Raw genomic sequence first — 26809 nt, 5'->3', positions numbered from 1 at the left:
TCGTTTTAAACTTGATATGCTACACAACACTAATTTATTCAAATGCAAATTGTCATTAAGTTTATATATTATGTTACTAGGCAAAATATTTGACATGTTATATTTAATTTTAGCAATCTATTGGAAGCCATCAGGTGGTTGTATAAGCTGTGTAAATCATTCAAAACTAGACAGACAAACATAAACATTAGTTACACAACATAATTCATGCACCGTAAAAGTTTGTTTTTTTTATACCTTATGTATGTTCAGATGTAAAAATACCTTCTTAATTCACTTTCCAATTACTTATTACACACTGTAAAAAAATGAAAATGAAATTGTAGACCACATCTTGGTTTCATGGTCTGACCGTATGTAATCAATGTAGATGTAAATAGAAATCATTTTGAGCTCTTATTTATACTTGTAAAATTAAAACCTATTCATTGAAAGTATGTTATTCTTACGAATGTTGGTAATTGTTGGTGGTGAATAACATATCAAAAGCTCTTCTTGCATCGTATGTATTACGGCAATTATAACTTTAAAGAGTTTGCAATGCTATTTAATTTATATATACTGCTCTATATATCACACTAACATTTAAATGTGTCACATCATTTAAAATCATCAGAGCATAACGTTAACAATATTCAGTCGAGCATAAACATTAACAATATTCAGTCGGAGTAATAGCTCTATCAATAAACGTGTACATTGTGATTGACTGGATCATTGGTTCAGTCTACCTCTTTTCTCTGACCTACATTAATTTAAATATCAGAGTTCCCTTATCACTTCTAGATGTCCTGTCACATAAACATCAACGCTAAAGACATTATTTGTTATCTGCATTTTTACGATATCGATACAAATCTTTGCTTATATGATAATACTCCAAAGACATCATCTTTGTCTACTTACGTGACGCCCTCACGGCCGTGAAGATGGACATTAGTGACCAGATGGACCAGTAGCCTAGTGACCAGATAACCAGTAATGAGCGACATGATAAACGCAATATCCGACAAAGCAGCAATTACCTGTTCTTTAATATAAAACCAGGAAGGCTCATGGGGGCCCAGAAACCGGTTTATACAGATATGAATCGCTGTAAAAATATGTTCACGGATTAGGTTCTGTCATTTTACACAAAAGGGTATACCTGCTTCATAATCACTTTGTAATTACACTAGTACTGCAGTTCTGATGTATGATCCGTAAAATAGATGTGTGAATAAGGTATATTGTTTTCGTGTGGCCGCCATGTGCGTTCCGTACGTGGTTGTTTGACATGGAGTAATTTCACACTAGTATAAGTTAAATGTTACAAATGACACCTCGTTAAAGCTTGTGTGTTTTGTTATTAAGGCTCCGTTTATATACTGATTGGTGTTTAAGCTCTATATATATACGATGGTTCATAAAATAGAATAAGAGCGAGGTAGCAGATGTTTTGTCATTAAAATGATGCTACTCATAAAATATAAAATGTACTTAATACTGAACATAAATAAGACGGAAACTACGACATCTTCATGCTATTGTTGCTTCACATTTTTATGCAGATAATCTAGCTGGTTTTAATTCGTTTAAGTATACGATAGTGGTCTAGATGATATTAGGATAAGCAACGTCTCAATTTACAAATCGTATCTGTTCATAAAAATATATCATTAAGGTATATTTAAACTGGTGAAACCTGGAATTAAAATGAACTTTATCTAGTTATGTAGTCAGTATTTTCCCAACCCATATACTCCACACATTTACTCAGCCTATACTTCACAGGACTTTCTCTGACCTCAAAAAAGTGTATTCTCAATTTTTCTTTTGTCAACCTAGATAACAGAAACCGATGGAAGATACACAATATACAATGACGTCATAACGACGGTGACTATACACTTAAATGACGTCATAACATCCTTGACAATTAATATCGATACGTCCATTTTACATATGTAATGCAAAAAAAATGAAAATGAAGTCCTTCACACCCTTTGAAAAACTGAAAAAACAGGTATCCCAACACTCGTATTAAATGTTTTGATCGATCAGCAACAGACATGCCTCGTGTTGATCAGCCACGGTATTAAATTTCCCCTTAAACATTTCGCATGGCCATGCACTCATGAACTGTGGTGTACTTGCATTCCATTTTAAAATCAGTCAGTAAATTATTGAAGTAGATAGAATCGAAGAACTTGCAGACACAATACTGTAAACATCTTCTGATTACTTAGATGGCTTGATTTTATAATCATTAACAAGTTTGAATTGTAAATAGTGTTGCAACTTGAAACAGCTAAAATGAATCAATTTGAAAGTAAATTATAACCAGTTTACACAATGTGCTTGATATTGCGCGAATTTGTTGATGTCGAAACCGATAAAACGAGCGTTAATATGATGCACTACAATGGCGGTGTATACTTATCAACTTCTATATTATGCTGTACATTTAAATGCAATTCCTTAGATACCAGGAAGTTCAGAAGGCCTCGTAATATATTTGCAAGTGTATTTACGAATTTGATTTCTGTTTTGGAAAATGGATTAAGAAGGTGCATTAAGGTTTGGTGCCATTTTCAGCCTACGTATTTATCAAGTTCTTGAAAATGTATACCACAATGTTATTGTTGGGATTGCATAATGATTTAAGTGTTCGTAAATTAATAAAAGGCATGTATAAATAGTTTTACTTACTACAGAGGTAGAGCACTACATTTACACTTCTATCTCTGATACATTTTAGACAGTTTTGTCATATTCGATTGAAGGGTAATCTTAAAATTATTATTTCAAAATTCAACACATTTTTATTATTTGAGAGAAACACATTAAAATAGTATGGCCAATTATTTTAATATTTGCCAATAAGCCTTTTCAACTCATCAAATTCTCAATAGCATTTTACTTTAAATAAAATTAATATCACTTGGCATTTCGTTGTTATTTAGAATCATTCTATATAATCAATACACTTTTGTCATGTAGTAAATATATGCTTAATATTTACTGTAAATGAGTTATTTATATCTTAACGTTTATTTTTAGCGCTTTTCGCACAGTCTTTTGAAGTACTATATTCATGTGCCAGCACTTAATTCTGTGAAGGGGCATTTACTGTTTATTGCACCACCGAATTTACCTAATATGTACAGTATAACATTTTCATATTTTCATTATCCCATTTGTGTTTAAAATTTGATTTCGTATGTTTTATTAGTTTAATGTCCTATCAACAACCAGGATAATTTAATGACGTGCCGGGTTTGTTGGAGGAGGAATGCCGGAGCAAACGGAGGAAAAAAAAAACATCGACCAGAAGTCAGTTCCTGGCAAGATGACTAACATTGGATTTCAAACTTGCGACCAGTGGTTGAGAGTTTGTGGTGCGTATGTCGGTACATCTGAACCACTCGGCCACCGCACCCCCTGGCATTTTGCTAAAATTTGACTGCGCTGAAATGTGAAACAAGTTTAATAAGTAGATATCATTTTATATATCATAGTTGGAATTTTGCATATTGATTTTTGTATCAAAACAATAACGTGCACCTTTAACAATTATTGAATTTGATATTTAACTTAGTGACGTAGTAGCAAGTCGCAGTTGAGTTCACACAGTGTCAAAATGTGATCAGCTGAATCAGATAAATAGGGTTGTCATGTCTAGACAATTTGACCTAGATTGCATATGTGTAATTTAGTTTTACGAAATTGAACGTACATCCTGTGAATATTTGTAACAGAAGAATTGGACTGAAAGACATATCAATGACTGATACTGCGTGGGTAATGTTTGACAAATCCTATTAACATGTGATCAGCTTATAAGCTATTGATCTATTCCTGACCTCATCCTTTCTTTCAACATTCCGTTCAGCATTTTATTGTTCGATTTGTTTGTCCCTAACAATGTCTATATCCCTCCCAATATCCATGGGAATTCCTGTTTATTCCACCTCTGATATTTTTGCAGTGCGTTTCTGTGATATTTCTTAGCATGCAACTGTTTCAAAGACTTCATTGTACCAATTTACAAGATGGTTTAAAACAATATTAATTTGTTTAAAACATGTTGACAATTCAATTTTAGTTAACAAAAGCTGTCAAGATATGACAATCTGAAAATGTCTGTTGAGTAAATGAAATGTGTGGTTTTGTTGCTGAAATTAAACAAAAAATGCAATAATTGAGCTATTCTGTTAATTGTGATGGTTTGATTAAATTAATTCACTTATCTACACGGGAGACCAATCGGTAAATGAGCGTCAGATGACGTTAACATACAACGCAAAAATGGTTGGTATTCCAATTCCAATACATCTAGGAAACACTTACCATACTTCCTACAATGTACCTGAAGTTGCGTCGTGCTCGTTAAGCATCACAAAGTACACCAATTATCTGCACCATTGTCGCGTTATGGCGATAGCGAGAACGATAAAATCACTATCACTGCTTCGTGCTATTATCCGGCGACCTCCAGCCAATATACCGGCTGTCGTCATCTGTAAAGCTATCCGGGTATATTTGCTTCATCATGAGTGCAATGAACCAAAACGGCTGTGTTCAAACCCAGCTGACGAACTTACACATGTGACAAATTTAGTTGTGTGAGCTCTTTATCTTAAATGAAATACGTTGTAACTGTGATTCCCCACTGATTTAGAGTATACACCACACAATGTCAACACAGTCATTACTATTTATTCACGAAATAATGTATGGTATATTTTAAAATGCTGTCACACGCTATAATCTGGACTGATATATTTACAATTCTGTGGCCATTTTTAAAATTCCGTGCATTTCCGTTTAAGTATGAGATCTCGAGTATGACTTTGGGTATATTATCTATTGTCCTATGGTGCCTCCATGCCAGCATTATATTTTAAGCATTGATGCCCCTATTTTGCAATTTCGTCGGGATTTGAAACAGAAATGTTTGCAAACAGTGTTTTTCTTTTTTTCTGAAACCAAAATGAGCACCTAGTTTTTCGAGTAAGCTGCATCTAATTTTACTAAAGTTGTATTAAGCATAGTTGTAAAAATCCAGACCAATATTAAAACACTATAATAATTTGTATAATTTCCTTTCTAAATTACTGGAATAATACTCTCAACAATATTGGCCTCACCGCATTCCATCATCCACAAATATTTGCGTCAGGCATGATCTAATATTTAGACAAAACATCTTCTCTGAATTTACTTGTAGCTTATATTATTTGGTATAACTTTTACATTGGTCTTCACATCTGACAGCAATATGGTGTATCCCTCATCATTAACATTGCGCCGAAGTTTCATTTTTATAAGTCACGGAATATCTACAAGCAGTTATTAATCAGGAATCGGCGAGACTTTTGATATATTTCGAGCATACGTATCTCCTGTACAGGGTATGGCTCATGTGACCACTGAAGCTCTTTAAACAAGAACAAAACTGCATCTACCACACAGTGAAGTGAATAGTAATAGTGAATAATTTGTACATCCTTCTGAAACATACGTAGATCATAAAGAAATCAGTCAGTATAAAAGAAACGGAAAGAATGTCACGTAATCTATTATAAAATCATATGCATTTTTTCAAGATTTTTTTTTCGATCAAATTCTCCAATCTTGATACGGATTTCAGATTCTGCAGTAAAACAAAAATGCATTTAACAAACTATCAGAAGCTAGATACATAAAGATTATCGTATTAAGCAGTCTATCTAGCTTCTGATGTTTTGTTAAATACATTATTTATATATTGAGGAGTTAAAAAACACCAAGCACTGAAAACACGTATATTGGTTACTTTATTGACGATGTATACAAGTTCCGATGCTAAAGCGTCCATTTCCTGTCTTTGGGAACCATTGCTTAAGGTAATACAAAGGAACAAAACATGTTATTTACATGATTATATTTAAATATATGTCATAGGGAAATGTTTCTAAGCGTTTAAGAAACTTAAAAGATATCCAATTTTCAAATCAAATTTGATTAGAACGCATGTCATGTTGAATTAATATCAGGCTTCCGTTTAACTCATGGTATGTTTACAATAAAATGTATACGCTACTGTACAAATACATAATTACTTGGCATATTCGCACATCGCATATCTATATAGCATACTAAATTAATGCTCAGTTCATATATGTGATTTTATCACATAATCCGCCTAATGTCCGGTGATTTCGCGTATGTAATACATTTGTTCCGTGTATTGTGTATGTTTGCATATGTTAATAGTCAAGTGTAATATTACCTGAAACGATTTTTTGTGCCAGAAAGAAAATCCATTGTGACGCCATAACAGAAACGTTAAAGTGACATTAGGGATAATGGCGTGACGTCAGGAATTCGGAGATGGCGGGACAACATGGGGACATCCCCTCGATTTTCGCAGTACAATATGACGTGAGATTTATTCGGAATGTAGGTTGTTGCAGTTATCTTATATGAAATGAACACTCAGTGAGGATCCTATATTCATAAAACATATTTTGGCTAGCTAAATTCAAAACTTTGAGACATGTTTCATAAATTTTCATATGAAATTACACAGATTTAAGATAACATGTGATAAAAATGTAAATATTACTTAACACATATTGAGTTGGACTATCCTCATAATCATCACACAAAACATACTAGTGACATGTTGCCAATAACAGACAGCTTTATAATTTCGATTATAATGACTTTTTTGTTGTTGTTTATTGTTTGTTTATTTCATGTGAATCACTTGTTTGATGTTATGTTGCTTGATTAAACTGTTCCCCTATCCTTGTATAGTGTCGTAGATGTTTATGGCGCTATCAACTTTTGTCTCTTCCAGTTCCTCGTAGTTGCGACTGTCATCATTGGAACCTATAGAACATTACAACAATAATTACAAGATATTTACTGTAATCCAACTTTCTTTCGCGTGCGATTTATTTTCGCGAATTTTGCGATTAAAGCAAATTTGCGAAAATGTATCTCCACGAAATCAATATCTTCAACAATATAAATTGCTTACAAAAGTTTAAAAGATATTTCCATTCAATTTAAAATCTGCAAAACTGAATCGCCGTAAAATTGCATTGAAGCGGAAATCGCGAAATTTAGTAGCCACGAAAAGAAAGTTGGTTAACACTACTTCATTCACGCATTACCTGTTCCAAAGATGTTCACTAACACTTGGAGTTAAGGAGAAATAAGAAATGTTTTTAGATTATCTCAGCAATCTTGGAGTTTTCTATCAGGTATAATTAGTAAAGTATAGTAAATTACAGTGACATTGGTTACATAAGAAGAAAAGCGTTTAACTTGTTTCTTATCGTTAATATTTTGTTTTCAGGTTTAATATAACCATATTCGTTAAAACAAATGTAAATAGTACTTACGAGCTGAAGGTATTTCATCTGTTTTTGACGTTTTGGGGGGCGTTTTCAAACTTCTTTCTGAAACCATGATTGTTTTAACGATGTACTTACCCACAAATAAAAAGTAATAGTAATTGCAGTTTTCCTTGAAACTAATTTTCATTGGTAAGAACGGTTTCGAGCGAAATGTTAAAAGCGGCTTAAACCAATCTACTAATTTAAAGATGTCAATGCGCCACAACTGAATTTGTTTTATTGTAAAATAATACTTAGAGGGGCATATCGATTAAAATCAATGGTTACTCCGTACCTCAGTGCGTTATTTAAATTAAATTAGACATTCACAATTGATGTAAAATAACGATTTTTGATAATGAAAATAAATTGATATATACTTACGAATATCTTAGATAAAAGACAACGAATCCGATGTTACAGCAAATTGAAATTCCCAGAAGAGTTGCCAAAACAGCGATTATAGTGACCTGTGAACGGAAATGAATCTATTACTAATAGTTCAATGATATATAAAACCAAGCAAATGAAATGCGTCCTATGAAGTTAATCTATAATTACAGAGATGGTTTATTTTCCTGTTTTGCCACATGGTGTAGTGATAGTCAAATACTTCGCGATGGTTTGGAATATCGCGGGAGACATAAGGCGACCTGCGTTATGGGAATTAAACGCCGTTTCAGAAACGTAGTGGGTCTGTTACCCTACACAACATTGCATCCACAACCCGATAGTAAAGTGAAAGTTATTGCATTCACGGATTTCTTGTATATTTACTCACAAATCAATGTATAATACAATACTGATATTTTTATACTCGAATGAATATGTTGATATTCTCATACAGAATTGTTTATATTTCAAATAGATTTAATATCTATCAAAACACACAAAGGTAACATGTAAGTATAATAAGTTTTGGTGACTGATTTTTCCGTATCGACAGATATTAAGTTTGAATAAAACGATTATCAAACTTACCAAATTCGTTTCTTTTTGGTTTTCTGTTGATTGTTCTGAGCAAAACAAAAAACAAAAAAAAAACATATGATTATTACCTTTTGCATGTAAAATATTATTATACTGTGGATAATACTTCGTATGTTGCCATTTAGCTATTACTGTTAACAGTTGTGTAGCTTGTAAACTTTGGCATATTATACCACAAAATGTACATTTCATTATACCATGTCCACTAGGTTCGTAACATATAAATAACCATAACGTTATCTTTACTAGTCTCTATATCGGGTACATGGAATGTTTGTTTGACATGATCCGACTTAACAAAAGCATATCCATCGTGTCCTTTTTGACATTGCCATGCAAATGGCGGCTGCTTTATAAGAACACTAACTGCGCTTTTGTATCGACATTCTTAATGATCAAGCTGCAGCTGGTGTGGCATTATCATTATCCAGTGTCTGCTTAATATGAGAAATATTGTTGTCTTTCTGTTTCTATACACAACACAATGATGTTTTGACGTAACATATATACTTAATTATTCTATTTCAATCGAATCTCAAATTTACGACATAAATATTTTTTAAAACTAATGCAATGATAAATCGCGAAAACATATAACACGTATTTTTTAAATTATTGAAATCGGTAAAATTTCAAATTGATATAGTAGGTGTCGTATTTTATTCGAACATAATACTCCATATTTCATATACAGAGACCGGACAGAAGTATTCGGACAAACGCGTCGTGATATATACCGCTAAATTTCGCGCGGCGCTTAAAAATCGGAATAAATCCAGTTTGGCGGCTTGATTCGCGTCATCGTATACGTCATCGGAAAGATGACGTCATGCGTAATGTTGTGACGGTAAAAATAAATTATGTCGTCTGCTGACGGAATCGCAGGAATTCACGGAAATAACATGGGTCGTCGTGGTCAAGAAGTGACATCAGGCTTAAGAAAAGCGGTTGTAGCGATGATAGAAGGTGGGATAAAACAAACAATTGTTGCAGATAGGTTAGGCATACCAAAATCTACAATTTCTGATATTTGGAAACGATATGTGAGACGAGCAAACATAGAAAATACACATCGATGTGGAAGGGCGCCACATTTGACAGATTGGGACCAGAGAAGGCTCTTAAAAGTTGTGCGTGGAAATAGGAGAAAAACGTTGGATGAAGTAACAGCCGAATTAAATGACTACAGGAACACTGTAAATGATGTACAGGTTAGTAGTAAAACGATTGACCGGAATTTAAAAAATCAGGGATACCGTAGAAGGGTAGTGAAGAAAACCATGGTTGTGCGTGAAGTCAATTTGATGAAACGTGTGACATTTTGCTTTGCTAAAAGAAATCTGACTGTAGAAAACTATTGGAAAGATGTTATTTTTTCTGATGAAAGTCAAATCGTGATCGGTAATGACAACAGAATTTTTACATGGAGGCGAAAAGACGAGGCATACCGGCCAGCCTGCATCTGTCCGCGGTCACACCGGAAATTTTCCGTGATGATTTGGGGGTGTATTACCCATCATGGAGTTGGTACTGTTTGCAGTGTAAATGGAACCATCAATTCACTAAAATATATTGAAATTTTGGAAGAGAATTTGTGGCCAGTTTTAGCGAGACACTTCGCAAACCAAAACTACATTTTTCAACAGGACAATGCTCCGGTTCACAAGGCTCGTGTTGTGTCTGAATATTTTACAAACCATGGTATTCACGTTTTAGAATGGCCCCCACAAAGTCCTGATTTAAATATCATCGAAAATTTGTGGTTAAAACTTAAAATACGACTAAAAACAGTGGTCAACAACATCACTAATCAAACAGAACTTTTTGACACAATACAAATCATCTGGCAAGGCATTGATGTAGAATACATTCAAAGTTTATATCAATCGATTCCCGATCGTCTGAAGGAAGTACGAAAGTCCAAGGGTCAGATCACCAAATATTAGGTCAGTATCACAACACGTATATTTTTTATAAAGAGCTTTATTTTCCTAGCGAGATGTACACATGACGTTACTGCGGCCATTTTGTCCGAATACTTCTGTCCGGTCTCTGTATATCCATGAAAAAAATGTAATATGCACAAAAAGGGCCCTAGGGAAACCTACATGTGAATTTGAAAGAGATCCCTTCATCCCTTTCTGATATAAGAAATGTTAACGGACGGACAGATGGACGGACGGTAGAACGGATGGAAGAACGGGCCAAGGACCACGGGCGAAAAGCGTTTTGAATATCTGAAAAATAATTAGTAAATGTTTTGATTAAGGAATGTTTCATGATCCTGGGGCCTGATTCAAAATATTATAGTACTTACCATTGTTGAGTTTCACAACTGAACATAGAAATTCATGAATTCACGTTTTTCTACCTACTCATATTTACTTGTCCACTGAATTAACAGGCATGACGAGTTTTCTAGTTGCGTGATATAGTTGCGTGATATATACCATATATATGCATAATGTGTATAAAATTTAAGGTTTGGTTTTTAACATAATTTAAGTGTCATTTACTGTTTTGACGTTCATTGACTCCCAGCCTACATGCATAAAAAAGGCGGAAGAACAGCATAATGATTCGGGAATAATTTTGATATACTGTGGATAAAAACTTACTCCAAAATTCATTGTTATGATCCTACATACAAGCAACTAAAATACATGCGTATCTTCCAAATTTGTTGACTGACTGCTTGAAGAAATGACAAAACCGATATTACCTCTACCCACTGTATTCTGCAGATCACTGGATTTTGTATTATCACTGGTCCCGAAAACACAGGGAGGAGACGTAATACGTTTTGCGCGGTGGTTACATGATCACACGACAGTTCCAACTACCAAAATCTATCTGTACTTTTGTATCTTACCTTCACACAGGCCGGTTTCCTGGCTACACGTGTTGTTGTTACAGTTACCAGGACATGTTAGGTCACAGCGATTTCCATGGAACCCACCGTTACATTCTGGAAATTTAACAAAGGGATATCGTCATTATACGCTGTTCACGTATATATGTGATGGCATCGCGGTATCAAAATCATAACCAGTAGAATAGAATATGACCAATTAACCTATTACAATGTCATCTGTATGTTTATACAATGCAACACGATTAATCGTAACGGCAACGGTAATACTGAATTTCCGTGACGCTAAATGCATGCGGTCGATCAATATTAAGACGCAAGTATGGGTAGCCAACTTTATCCCTAAACTACAATTGAAGGTACAATAGTCTTCCAAAAACATCAGTAGGACCCCAGAACGTAACATTTATTGGTATAACAATCATAGATTATGACTCGATATAACATTTTACGGGATGGGAAAGCATGGACGCTTCCGACACCGTCACACATCCAATTTCAGAAGAAGTTTGTGCGTCTAGCAATGATCTGGGCAAAGTAATACGACGCCCTTAGGTAAACTTTGCTCTTCCATAGTCTGTGGTAAATATGTACGTGTCACAATTAATTAACAATTGCCAATGCCTTGATTATACAGATGGGTATAAAACCACATTCCAAAGCCTATCACAAACGTTTTCAGTTTACTAAATAATCGTAAAAGCAACTCCCCAGAGTCTTGGAACACTATTGATTACTACAATTCATAGGACATAGTGTACACTGTACAGGTACAACCCATTATCCATCATTACTGTATGTGAGTAACATTATAGTATTATGGTAAATATATGTAAATATGAGGGGCCTAAATCAATGTATCCTGCAACTGCCCCACATACTGACGGGTAACTACTACCGGATAAACTTGTGCTTTATCCGTCAATACTAAATGCTTTATCTGTCAATACGGTCACGTGAATTTGTTCTATATATGACGGATTTTTTTTCTAACTTGACCCTGAGCTTTAACATCCGGTGAATGAGACGTCATTCAGACCCGCTAAAAGTGACGTCACATTCACCGGAATGACGTCATTTTTACGATATCGAAAATCTCGTATGTCGTTGTCGTCTTTTTCTTGGCTCATATCAAAGGTATGTATTGAAAAGTACTTTTTTTTAAATATTTTTATATTGTTTCAGTGACATTACACACTGAATAGAATCACTGGTACTGTTTGCAAATGCACTTATATATCTCACGGAAGTAAGCAGTACTCTCTCATTCGGTTTAGTGAATGAATCTTTTCCTCCGCATCAGAGAAGCGTCTCGCTTCGAGCGAAACCAAGTAAATAACTGGCATTTGGCTTCGTTTCGAATGTCATGATAGTTGCAGGTTACAATACAAGTTTTATTTTTGGTGCTAGACACGGAAAGCCAACTCTTAATGAATCATCGTGTTACCAAGATATATTACGCAAAACAAATCATCGGAGGGAGATTTAAAAAAAAAACACAACAACAATGTTAATTGGTTACAATATATATGGGTTAAAACAAGGTCTAATTGAAACAGAAAATTTATTATGTTTCCTGTTCGTCTCATGTTATTTACAACATTTGATGAACAACATTACAGCATTAAGATACAAATTATTGATAAAAATATTGTTAAAACGTCAATTTTTAAAGATGGATACTTACTTGCACAGTTACCGGAAGGACAGTTGTGATCACCACAATTCAATGGGCAATTGCAGAATAGGCCAGATAATCCGGATGAACAACCATCTGAAGTGCAAAATGAAGAATATGGCCTGTATAGTCTGGTCATCATGAAAAAGTTATTTTACACTGCTGTTAGTAAATTGAATACATTTAAAAATGGTTCTGGTATACCTCCGGCATAACCGTTTAGTAGTCGACAAATAGCGTTTCTGGGCAAAAGAAACACCAATTTATCCTCTTAAATAATTTAATATCATCATTTATCATAATCCTATTTCCAGAAATAATTGATACATGTAACATGTACTTACTTGTACAGATACCTGACGTCTTGTTACACCTGTTACCGTTACAGCCAGATGGACAAGGTGTGCAGGTAGATCCGTAGTACCCGCTATTACAGTCTGTAGTAGAAAAACACCCGCAGTTTAAAGCATAAACATGATTTTATGTCATACAAGCGATAACCTTTAATGAATCAACGATATTTCATGAAGGTATAAGATATTTTGCAAATTCTTCAATTAGATGCAAACATTATTTATATTTTATACGTTAAATTGCATCATATTGGCTTATTCTGAAAACAAACATTTTAAGAATGATAATCTAGAATTGATATATACTTTTGCAGTCACCGGAAGAACACGTGTAATCACCACAATCCGATGGACAATCACAAAATATGCCAGAAAATCCAGGTAAACAACCATCTGAAATTACACAAATGATGCCATGGACTTTGATTTATTCATTGATAAACCCTAAATGTCTTTTCCTTTTTCAACACACTCTTACATTAGTTATCCTATGAATAGGCTCTGGCGTACTAATATAACAATCAGAGTTCAAGAGGTCACGAAAAGACTGGGTTTCAGTCAGTGTGAGAATTCACTGAAAAATGTTAAAATATTCTTAAAATTTATCAGTATGAAATTATTTCTAAGAAAATTATTTGAAATGGATTGAATTGTTATATTTATCTTTGTATATCTGGTTTATTGATACGATTATTTCATTTACTGCTTTTGTTTAGTCAGTTGTCCATGACAACATACCAGAATTGTGGCACCCAGTATTTCCCACCAAATCATAGATTGCTCCATCGACTGATAATTTTCTCTATACTGACGTAGAAGTTTTATTTTAAGGCTTTATTTTCTTTATTTTTTTATTTTTTTTTGTAAAATAATGACTTCTTTAATGTAAATATAAACGTCGGTTGTCATATTTTCAACATGCATTGGTGTGTAACATACATTGGTTGTTCTAGTGTTCTTGGTGTTTAATTTCGTTTCCTTATATTCTTATATTTAATAATTATTCACAAATGTTCTGATATTCATACAAATCGAAATAATATCACTATAAACGTGACACAGAAATACTCGATCTCATCTTGTCACAATATGTTATTTAAATGTTATCTGAACTAACCGTGATGAATAGCAATTTGCTGTAAGAAAGACTAAACGTGTGCATGGAATCAGATTATGTGTCACATGTGACGGAATTGTTCAGATGTAAGTATGGATAGTTGGCGAAATCAGCAAACCTGAGTGAGCATATTTAAACTCCCCAGAAAAACACGATTTATTGAAAGAGATATATCAGGATCTCAGTCATTCTCAGATCAGTACCATACTTTTGTCAACTGAAACGGCAAATTTGCCTTCCAACCCAAGTGTTTTTGAAACAACACTGTGATTTGGAATCCTTATATCGTCGCTACAAACTTCTCGTCATAATAGATCTTTACCCTGATAAAAAAAATTGCAAGGAAAAAGACTAAACCCGACCAGCTGATGAAGAAGTACAGGGCTAGGCTGACACCGATCAGATCAGCCCATTTTGAGACCTTTACAGGCGAGCTTGTCAACCTCTGACGACAAGTCAAGAGAGCTTGTGTTAAAGAGTCGAATCATCTGATATATCTAGCTATATATCCTGTAAATGTCAACTGACTCGTACAGCAACTGATGTCACATAAAGCAAAACAGAATATTTGTCAGTGTTGAGTCTATTTTATGATAAGACAACCACCGTAGCTCATCCGTTTGCACCGCAGTTTGTTCATAAAGTTGGAGTAAGAGCAAAGCCGAAGCGGTGAGTAATCAGTGATATGACATCATTGTAATTACATGTACATGGTGGTGGGACATTGAGAGAAAAAAAATAACCAGTCGTTTTTTATTTTTATATTGGAATAAAAATGTATTCATCCAACATTCGACACGGTATGTCGAGTCGAGAGTCAAATAAAAAAGACGTTTTTTGGTATTAAAACATTTTTAGTTTTCCTTGACATATTTAATATTGATTAAATGTTATTGTACTCTGATAAACACATCAACGAGGTGCTTAAACTATGACGAATATTTACTTACCTAAACAGAAACCCGACGTCTTGTCGCATGTGTTAGCGTTACAGCCAGAAGGACAAGGTGTGGTACAGGTAGGTCCGTAGTACCCGCTATTACAGTCTGTAAAAAATGAGGGAAACTCACCAGTCTTCAGCTAATTGCAATTTTTTAAAAGTTAACAAGGTTTTCAAATACAAGTCAAAGTCACATAGGTTCATGTTGGATAGATTGTAACAAAATAGAAAGATGCCAGGGTTTTGCTCATTCTATTTAAAATTTCAAGTGCGCAACATAATAATATATATTCCTTGTCGATTTTGATATTTTTATTTTAAAATTGCTAATATATGCTTACTTGTTTTCTTTACATAAGCAAATTTTCTTTTGACCACGATACTATTCCTTTTAAATTTGAAATTAATCTTGAATTTTCATTATGTTCAGGTAAAGTTTCTAACGTAACAGACAATATTTAACATGTAGGTATATACTTGAACAGTGTCCAAGGGAACATGCTTGGTTCCCACAATTCGCTGGACATTTGCAGTATGTGCCGGAATATCCTGGTAAACACCCATCTGAAATATTCAAACGATTATGGTCATTATATTGTAAGGAGTTATCTGTCTTTTACTAAGTCATACCTATAGGTAACGTCACAGTAGTGTTATTACAGACATATCTTATATTAATTGCATAGCCGTGTGGCATGGCTGTACGCGCCAGTTATGTGACAGCTACATTTAAGTTACAAGTTGCAAACACTAACCTTGAAATCATCAACTTCTGTTTGACCATTAACAGATTTGTTCATTGTTATTTTACTTAATATAATCTGACCACCATGCAATTTAAAGGCAAATGATTGAGATTAAAAGATAAAAGTATTTTTCAGAATTGTTTTTGAGACACCTCATTCCTCTACCTGTCGATGGAAGCCATTTTTATTCTCACGTGCGTGTGTCAATATCCGTGCTTAATATAGTGATATGTGTGACCTGCCGTACGAATCCAATCAGAGAAAACAAAATGGCTAACGATGTCCTTGGATACCGAGTGTTCTCTCGCATTTTTGTCACGTTACATCATTATGAGCTAATACCAATTAATTTTAGTAAGCTGCCTCTGCATTGGCTAGTTCAAAGGCCATCTTACCAGAACAAGCTCCTGTTCTACCATCACAGGTATTCCCCGCACATTGTGTAGGGCATTGAATGCAACCATTACTCAAACTGTAATATCCAGAGCACAAGTATCTGAAACGAAATATCAAAACTGATCTTTATAACAGGTAAAAACAGATACTTGGTTTTTTCTCTATCCAAATATAATGAGTTACAATCTAATTGAACTTCAAAATCATGCACCGTGTAATAGGTCTGTTCAATGGAAGAATACTAGTTATCCTAACTTGAATATTAATCACACAAGGTTTCTCATGGGTATTTGCAAAGAACTGTTCCTGTCAAAAGTTGAATAAATGACATCAAGTGGCATCTATGAATTTACGAAAGACATACATACCACATACCCCGGATGTGGGATGGCATAAGCTAGCAAGACAGTTTAGGCAGTCATCATTGCAATGTCCATTTCCAAACTTCCCGAGAATACATCCTTTAATAGATATTATAGGTATTACAATAATGATAGGTTTACAATTGTTAAGATAATTAAAATGTTCACAAAGCAATTAAACTGCATTTTCACTTTCCTTTAACTCCTTAATTTATCGTAATTATGACTAGATTGCATAAATATCCAATTAACAATAAGATGTATATTTTAAATTATTTAATAAAGGAAGAAGTTATTTTATCTATACACGTTTATGTTTATTGTTAGTATACCATGATCACAAAAAATCATATAAATGCATACGCCTCCCTTTCTTTCAAAGTCGCTTAGATATGCATGCTAATAATAGTAATAGTTCGCTGCATTTTTTTTTTTTTTTGCGATTTGTTTAGAAAAATGATCAGCGAAAATACCTACTCAAACCTACCACCCACCCTATCCCCATACAATTCTGAAAACAAATTTACATCACCTGTATCTTAAAACAGATTATTTAGCTTTCACACATTTTTTGCACAACTTATTGTTTTACTTCCGTCCAAAATATTAAATATTTGAATTTTTCTACAGTTGTAAAAATACCTCCTTTATGTACTCAATAACAAATGGCAAAATGTAAAACCAATAAAAACATACAAGGATCTTCTCGCATCATTGTTCCAAATGTGTTCGATTTAATTGCTGCTATTCCTGAATTTTGCTCTGAAAAATACTTGAATGTAATCTTTTAAAATATTATGTTATTAATTCATTTCATATTATATTATTGATAAAATACACTACAATGTATTTTTTTTAATATGGTAAGCTTCATGTGATATGTCTTACTTTGACTTAAAAAAAACTACATTCAGTGGTCATTTAATCAGCTTTTCTGGGGTAACGATTTTGCGCTCTGTGATTTTTCATTTTTCACATTAATATCTTAGCGATCGTATAACGAGATGGTTATTTAGTCCATGTCAGTGCAAACTGTAAATATACAGTTTGTACTGACATGGAATCAATAACCATGCTTTCTAGTATTATCATTATCAGTGCATAATGATAGTACAACACGTGCGGCGATTCTATTGTTACGGGAATAGTCGCTCCCGTAGCAACGTCGAGTCATGACACCACTTTTGGTGGGAACATATGAATGACTCGATTCCAATCAGCTGTTCAGTCGAATTCGTTGACGATGACAGGAGAGAAAAAAAATGGGTATTTTATTTAAAAAATATGCAACTGTCGCGAGAATAAATAATATTAATTTCGTGAAAAACTAGATATAAGGATTATATAAAATTTACACGGGCTCCATTATCATTATACCCTCATAACCTCAACAAAATAAAAATTCATTTTTTAATTAACGTTATAATTACTATCATCAAATTCAAGACTGGTTTAACGTCATATTGGGTTGACTTTTCATGTTAATTTCTTACATGGAATATTGACGTAAAAGAACGGCGTAATTCTGACAAAGGCGTAATTCTGACGAATCATCACAGTAGGGATAACATTTTATAATGTTTTGTTTTTTCTATTTTTTTTAGAGTCTCTGGTTATGTAATGAATGAATAAAGTGTCCTTATTTTTTCTTTATTTTTTACGTCAACATGAGATGACTTTTCATATTATTTTTCATGTTTAACATGGAAATGTTGTAATAAACCATCATCTTATATAATATTTTATCATCTTAATAAGATAACCATTTTCAATTCACAATCTGTGTTGAGTTTTATGTGGAGCATACATAAACATTAATACACGTATGTCATTTTATGGTTATGATATGTACAACCAATACACAAACGACCCAATATCTAGATAAATAATACGTTCGTCTGCTGATTACAACGAAACGTTAGAGAAACTAATCATTTAAGATTATTTAAGGAGGACATTTTTCCGATGTATTGATTTACAAGAATGAAGGGCTAACAAAATGATGTTTTTTCCTGTCTTTTTTTATTGGCTAGTTACATGTATATGTATATATTTTTAGGGAAAACCACTAGCCACTTGATCTAAATTGTCTTTTGTTGGCTACCTAGTTTACCCTTTCATTTCGTATTTTTTGTAAGTGGTATCATTTGCTTTATTATATGGATTCAATGTTTCTTCATTTAATAAAGCTATTTCATAAATTTAATTTATCACTAACGTGTAATACAACCTATCTGCGTTGTGATTATTTGATCGCGGGTAAATGGCGTTCCTATGCGTGTGAAACAACCTTTATTGTTGCTACGTTTATATAAATGTAAATGATATCTTACTTACCAGTAACGTACACCTCACATAGTTCCAAAAAAGCCCAATCTGAGTACCACGTGTAGGTGTGTGTTCGACGGTCAGAGTAAATTGTCAAATACCGGGCGACACCTTGACAAGATACATTCTGATTTGCAGACACCAATGTTAGACTAGCAGTGTTGTCCTGGTAACATCGCACTCCTGATGTCCAGTCGGGGGTGTTAGACAGGTAGATCTCAAATCCCGCCAGCCGCTTTAGTAAGTGATCTGAATTGTAAGTATAATATTTCGTAGGTATATATATATTCGTTTCACAAAGGCGAAACAGATGGGTACATGTGAATGCAGTTGCCCGCATCCATGAGGTCCACGTTGCAAAACACCTGCGTTAATCATGTTGTATAGACGGTATAGGTTCTTGTTGTACATTTACAATGTTACAGATATCATAATCACGGCATTTGAAATTTTAGTTCCACTTACAATATTATACAAATATAGCATTTTGATGAGGTCGATACATGGTTACATTTTCATTTATACCGACCTAAGAAAAAATATATCGCCCGAGTACGTTGTCCGAGGTCGATATTTTTTCTTTATCTTTTACGTATTGACCGAAATTAAAATGTTATTTTTAAAATCTTGCAATGAGTGTGAATGTCTAAATGAGCATCACATTGTTAATTATGCTTCATGACGATAGTTTTAATTTTCAATCGTTTTAATTGAAGAACAAAATCATGCAAACACGTACATGTGTACTATTAGCTCCATGTTTCCACGGTACCGTGAACTGTGTATTTCCTTGTCGGGTTAAATAATCCATTTCGATGCCAAAATATATTATCAGAATCACATTAAAATATATTAGCTTATGCTTAGTACTTCATTCCGAAAAAAAAGATAATAATTGCTGTATACATACTGTAACGCCTACATATACATATGTGTGTTTTTTTCGTTTAAATGTTTTCCTAAAAAAATATTGATCGAGATTGAGGTATTCATAGAAAGGAAAATATTACCTCTTTATATTTATGCTTACCTCTGTATATGATCCCAACTATTTCTATGACAGACTGTTGTTGAAGGTCTACCTGCCACCAGGCCTCCGTATTAAGGAAATCCGTGTGTGTACAACAGTTTGAGTCCAAGTTATGTGACACACATCCGTCTACGGCCTTAGAGCTGTCGTAGGTATGGTATGTAGAACTTTGGCTTGTGGGTTTACCATTGGCAAGGCTTTCTGTAACAGCAATTTAATTCAATGTATATGTATAACATGGTGTTTGTTCTATATATAATACATCTTTATATATCTATTGAATACCATATAGCCGGTTATTTTCGCGAGGATGATATTTTCGCGATTTTGCGGCACACTGCTATGATTGCGAAAACTTGATCCGCGAAATATTGAAAACATGGTTGAAGGTGCTATATCCTTATATCAATATCGCGAAAAATTACAACAATCACGAACATATGATTTTCTCGTTTTTAGATCAATTCGTGAAAATTTTTGTCCGGGAAAATAACCGTCTATAAGATAGTACTCATATGTCTCGGGTTTTATATTATTTTTATCCAAATTGCATACCTTGAAGAATAAAATATTAGTCATAAAACTAAAAGTGATACCCGAGACACATAGTAAAAATACAATTCACACGGTTAATACCAACAAGTTCTGAAAAAAAAAAAAACAACAACATTTTTGACTGTTGGATGATCAGGAATGGAACAACGGTAGATGACATAGAATATAAAGTATGATGAGAAATGTTCTTACATAATTCGACTATGTTTTATTCTGTTACTGTTTACAGACATTCCAATAGGCCCGATGATCTATCTGGTCATGATTTCATTACCTACGTCAAGACTTTACGTTAAGAGTCGAGAGTCATTTGCTTTTATCCGCGCCATCGAATGCGATTTGTATAAGTATATAAATGGATGTTATCTGTTCCATAACCGGACAAAATGTATGACATGTTATGTTTACTTTATAAATACATTGAAAGCCATCAGATTTATAGTATAAGATGTGAAAACGATTCAAATGGACAGACATTAGTTACATCATATAGTTTATGCATTGTGAAAGTCTTCCTATACCTTATGTATGTTTAGATGTAAACATCCCTTCTTAATTCACTTTCCAATTACTTATTACACTGCAAAAATGTGAAATGAAATTGTAGACCACATCTTGGTTTCATGGTCTGACCGTATGTAATCAATGTAGATGTGAATATAAATTTTTAGCTCTTATTTATACTTGTTAAATTAAAACCTTTGCTTTGTAAGTACTGTAATTCTTACAATGTTGGTAATTTTTTGTGGTGAATAACATATCAAAAGCTCATCTTGCTTCGTAAGTATTACGGCACAAATAACTTTAAAGAGTTTTCAATGGTATTTTATTTAAATATACAGCTCTATATATCATACTAACATTTAAATGTGTCACATCCTTAAAAATCATCAGAGCATAACATTAACAATATTCAGTCGGAACAATAGCTCTATCAATAACGTGTACATTGTGATTGACTGGAACATTGGTTCAGTCTACCTCTTTTCTCTGACCTACATTAATTTAAATATCAGAGTTCCTTATCACTTCTAGATGTCCTGTCACATAAACATCAACGCTAAAGACATTATTTGTTATCTGCATTTTTACGATATCGATACAAATATTTGCTTATATGATAATACTCCAAAGACATCATCTTTGTCTACTTACGTGACGCCCTCACGGCCGTGAAGATGGACAGTACTGAACAAATGACCAGTAGACAGGACATAATAAACTTCATATCCGACAAGCAACATTACTATATATATATATCAAAATATAGACCAGGAAGTTCATGGAAACCGGTTTATACAGATATACATTGCGTAAATAATGTTCAAATGGGTTGGAATGTGCTTGCTCTGTGTCAAAAAAAAATGATAGCGCTCCAAAACATTTACACACTTCACGCACGCAACAACAATAGCACGAGGTAGACACGTCCTTCAATGGAACGGACAGTTAATACCACGTTGATCTTATCAGCTGATATGATCGTTTTATTTCTACAGTAATAAATACATTTTTGCTGCGAACTCTTATAATTTTACCGTATTTTGTTCTGTGCTGTAATTTATTTATTCATTTATCCATTTCTTTAATTGTTTATTCATACTGTAAATATCGCTACATCACCTTATTTGCATATGTCTGTAAATACACATTAGCTTAGCCCAATTTTACCAATCTGCATCATCAAAATTCTGCCATTTTGTATCGCTTCGTCGGTAAGTGTGTCTTATAAAGATTTTTTATCGACCAACAACGTGAGGAATAACAAAGTTCATGGAACCCGGACAAGCATACCGAAACTATATTTTTTATTTTATTTGGCCCACACAATTATTAGATCCTTTCGTCCAGATCACACAAATAAACACGGCTGTATATATAGCGGACACGAGTAGAATATATAGACGAGATATTCTTAAAAAATAAGACATTGTTCGAAATACATATGAATAAGAAAACATGTACGTTCAGTATGTTTGTCTGGGTTCCGTAATCACGATATTTTTCACAATAATGGTCGCTAAAGTCTAATAAAATCTTTCCCTACCTAGAGGGTGTGACAACAAAATCTCAACCCGAGGGGTAGTTCATGAACGTCCAACCAGACGCTTGCCGAGGGTTGTGATTTTGCTGTCACACCTAGGGGTTGACAGAAAAATTTCCCACGACTAAAACCGGTGACAAATCAGTGAATGGTGGGAGAAAATAACAACACACACACTTACCGATGAAATTTCCATCCAAAATTCAGCCGGTTGATGTTGTAGATTTGTAAATCTTAGCCTGATATGTAAATGACTCATGGCTCATGTTTAACAACTTAAAATGATATGAAATGAACTCCACACTTATAAGTTAAATCTTTAGACTCACTACAGCTCGTGTTTTTGTATCTTTACAAAAAATAGCTGTCTTGTGAAATCAAATCCATGTCCATTGCCCAATCGTTACGTAACCTCTTTACATAGCATATGATTTATAATGATAAAAAACAGGTAGCAACATATCATGCCATTTAGTTGATGCTACTCGTAAAACATGCGTTGATTACCTATGTGGTGAAAATAGGCCTTACCGCTATGTCATGTGTAACACACGTGCTTTGCTGTACGTCTGTTGTTATTGTTAAATTTAGGCAGACGCTTCATTGTTGGGGCAGTATACAGTGTAAGCGTTTCGGTGACTCTAATGTAGCGAACACCTCTAATACGTTAATTAAACCCGAGGAGTTCCGAGATAATTACGATGATTGCCGCTAGGAGCGCTGCTTTCTCTCGCAGTATAAAAGGGAGCGAGCTGGCGGATTGTTCACCTTTTGGTCCTGAACGTCGAGCTGTTAGCATCGACAAGGTAGTAGGTAGTGGCACTGAAAGATAAAAGTGCCTGAATAAGTCTTGCCTTGATCAGTGTCATACCGAGCGACATGACCAGTAATCGTATTGTATAGCTGTTGAGGTTAGAGCTTTGCAGCTCTTAGCTATACGTAGGGTGGTACACACATATTGACTACAGGTTGCGAGTTACTCGCGACATTAGCTCACGACCACTAGCTAGGTAGCCGTGAGTAGGATCACGACATAGGTAGTTGTGAGTAGGGCTGGTAACAGCTAACTGTGTTAGTGTTGGCGACACGCTCGCAGTCAGCGGGCTACGAGCTAACAGTGTGTCGGTGTACACGTTTAACGACAGGCAGTCGTAATATTGTTGATGTGAAGGGCCGTAATCAATACTGAGTGTGTTGCGCTCTATTGTTATAGGAGTTGTCTCCCTTCATCTAGTTCATTGTAGTACAGAGAGGTACTCTGTCATATTGTGCTTAGACCGTGTATTGTACATAGAACATTGACTAGTGTTGCTGGTTGTAACCTAGCTTATCTGTATAATTGACTGCTGTAGTATAGTTGGTAATTCATAATAGGGACCCAAGTATATCTTGGTAACAACCCCCGCCGGTACGTTACACATAGCTTAAAAAGTTACAGAAAATGCGACATCGTCGTGTCATTATCGCATTACATTTTTATACATATGTTTCAGTTTGAGTGGTTTCACACTATTTCAAATATTTAACAACGCCCGGCAGGATATGTCGACACGCAAAGGTATTAAACTTAATTGGTCGTTCATGCATTTGATCATAAAAGTTTTGATAAGGTACAGTTTAGTTTGTTGGACGTGAAGTTAAATATGTACTTCAAGCTAGTTATCTATTCATCATTTGCTCGGCCTATACATCAGATGACAATCTCTAACCTCGGACAAGAATATCTAGTATATAGTTTTCCTATATCACTCTGGATAAGGCAAAACTACAACCGATTTATAGATTTCCATATTCAAAACGAGTCCAAATACGCTGACAGATGGCTTCAATTATCTGCCATTTCAGGAGACAACCATCCCTGTCTAGACCTCTCGCACATATATGACCAGGTATTATGTAATGAGTAGGGCGATTGAATCATTTAGCCCCATCACACAAAGCTATAACATAGTGTTGCAAAAACACTGATCGTTGACTTTCAATTCAAATATAATTTTTACACATATATGTACTGAAGCTGGCAGAACCCATATCGTATTAGTCATCACAAATACAATTCCAAAACCATACTGAAGAAAATGTTTTACTTATACTTTGATTTAAGGGAAAAATACAAAAAAAAAAATGTATCCTTCCTATTTGGTACCATGTGCTTTTTTCATAAAAAAATATATGTTTGTTTCGTCCAATTTATGTATCAATATTATCGTTGACATTTAACCGTACACTGGATTTTTACATAGTGTGGGTTACCGTAAGTATCTGAATTGCATTCGCAAATTGATATCCTTCCAATTTGAAACATTTTTATTAACAAAAACGTCATTGGGATAGGATAAGGAGACATTTCCTATATAGATTTTCTCCCAAAAGAACAACACAGTTGTACAAGTTTCTAACATCCGTGAGCAGTGACACACTAAGCAATGATAGTCATCTAATTTTAAATGAAGGGAGGTAATTCCAGTATGATCATTACTTTATTAAAGAAGTATACTGCTTTTAAATGGTAAATCCAATTTGCAAATGTACAATTCACACATCATTATTAGTTAACCCTGTAACCTCTTAAATATTGGACGACTTTACCAACCCTTTAATCAGAATACAACACGAATTGTTTTTGTCGGCGATTTACTGCATTATCTTGTAACCATTTTATCTTCAAATTCCTTATCAAAAATTGACTATTTAAAACTTATACAGTTCTATTCAAATGTATGTCAAGTATGACAGTGGATGGTCAAATTGATTTATTTTAGTATTTGAATACATTTGCTAATTGCTAAGTTGTACTCAATCTCGCTTTCCATGAATGTGGACCATATTACATGCACCCACAAGCTCATTTCAATTATCACAAGCATCGTGCGAAACACAAGAGTCCCTGCTGTACGTTTGTGACGACCGTAGAGCGGTGACTCGTGGTTTTCCGACGATGTCCGACAGACTGATTCTTTGTACCGAGAGTACGCCATTAACGACTATGTAATTGCTTTCTTGAGTATAATATATAAACATCGTTAACTAGAATACTACCTATAACACTTAAAGTTGTATGGTCTATCCTTTTCGCTCTTTTTTTCATAGTGAAAACTGTTTAAGTGTTATACACATTTTTCGCCGTCTGTACGAGGTTTAGACTTTCTAATTTTACCACCTTTAATAAAGTTGCAGCACTGGAAGTATTTTTAATTATAAAAGTTAAAACAAATTAACATGTACACGAAAGATGCCTAATCATTCCGAACTCTTCCGAACATCGTCGCGACAATCTCGAAGTAACACGAAAGTTGTTAAACCAAGAGAAATGTTCGTAAACAAAACATGTGGTCGACCTCAGCAGACTGGATCTACAAAGATAATGATACTCGCACATTACAAAACATTAAATATTAAATTACGACAATGTGTGAATTATATGTTTCAAATACTCGCTCTGTGGACATATGCCAGCACGATTTGCCCATATTAGCCAGAAGAAAAACGTAAACAAACACATGTGCGCTAACGCTAGCTACCTGGATCACCACGTGCAGGTCGTGTGGACATCAGTCACGTGATACCATTCGGAATTCTGACAAAACCCGAAGATACTGAACATGGCGGTGATTGAAGGCGCTTTATTAAAAAACCAGGAATATATGGTACAGTAACAATATTTTTCACATGACTGAACATTTGTCTTTACAGTTATATGGGTTACAGTACTTCGAAAACCTAGACTGTCTTTAATAGAGTTTTTTTTTTCTCTAAATTTCCAATTATTGTATTATAAACTATATCAACTTTTATCTGGAGCAACGTGTAACGAGTGCGATATCATGTGCGTCTGTGGGTGATCACATGACACAGTGGGTAAGTGTCGAATAAACGTTTGCCCTTGATTCGACTCTGTGATTAATTTGAAAATATCCACGATATGGATTGATATATTATTGGCGGGGATGAAGTGTGTGGGTTTTTTTTCGATTAGCCAAGGCATAAGATTAACATAGTCAAAATGGACCTGCGTTATTTATAAT

At 34.2% G+C, this 26809-nt stretch overlaps 2 protein-coding genes across 4 annotated transcripts in view; both read right to left on the bottom strand.

Moving 5' to 3' along the window:
• Positions 1-16560, bottom strand: part of LOC138324663 (receptor-type tyrosine-protein phosphatase mu-like) — a 38881-nt gene extending 22321 nt beyond the window's left edge. For all 3 annotated transcript variants that reach the window (XM_069269697.1, XM_069269696.1, XM_069269699.1), the window contains exons 1-7: positions 16465-16560; positions 15801-15887; positions 15334-15429; positions 13573-13659; positions 13258-13350; positions 12923-13009; positions 11236-11331 (exon numbers count right to left, since the gene is read on the bottom strand). The gene's annotated coding sequence lies outside the window, so the exon portion shown is untranslated. The remainder of the gene's footprint in view (positions 1-11235; positions 11332-12922; positions 13010-13257; positions 13351-13572; positions 13660-15333; positions 15430-15800; positions 15888-16464) is intronic.
• LOC138326139 (laminin subunit gamma-1-like) lies at positions 6773-25762 on the bottom strand. The gene is made up of 9 exons (XM_069272268.1): positions 25681-25762; positions 20186-20386; positions 19165-19404; positions 15801-15887; positions 15334-15429; positions 13258-13350; positions 11236-11331; positions 10681-10698; positions 6773-6861 (listed from the first exon to the last, which is right to left on the bottom strand). The coding sequence occupies exons 1-9, from the start codon at positions 25760-25762 to the stop codon at positions 6773-6775; spliced, it is 1002 nt and encodes a 333-aa protein (XP_069128369.1).
• Positions 25763-26809: the final 1047 nt, after the last annotated feature.

The sequence above is a fragment of the Argopecten irradians genome, chromosome 6 (genome assembly GCF_041381155.1).
Source record: "Argopecten irradians isolate NY chromosome 6, Ai_NY, whole genome shotgun sequence".
Lineage (NCBI taxonomy): Eukaryota > Metazoa > Mollusca > Bivalvia > Pectinida > Pectinidae > Argopecten > Argopecten irradians.
This window is presented reverse-complemented; position numbering and strand designations above follow the sequence as displayed.

What these genes read in the sequence shown, in the direction of transcription:
- LOC138326139 (XM_069272268.1), bottom strand. Translation starts at nt 25,762, where the DNA reads ATGGCGTACTCTCGGTACAAAGAATCAGTCTGTCGGACATCGTCGGAA. An exon ending in GCTCTACGGTCGTCACAAAC is followed by an intron (nt 20,387 to 25,680) that starts GTACAGCAGGGA and finishes TTGCTGTTACAG; the next exon opens with AAAGCCTTGCCAATGGTAAA. An exon ending in GACGTCGGGTTTCTGTTTAG is followed by an intron (nt 13,351 to 15,333) that starts GTAAGTAAATAT and finishes TTTCTACTACAG; the next exon opens with ACTGTAATAGCGGGTACTAC.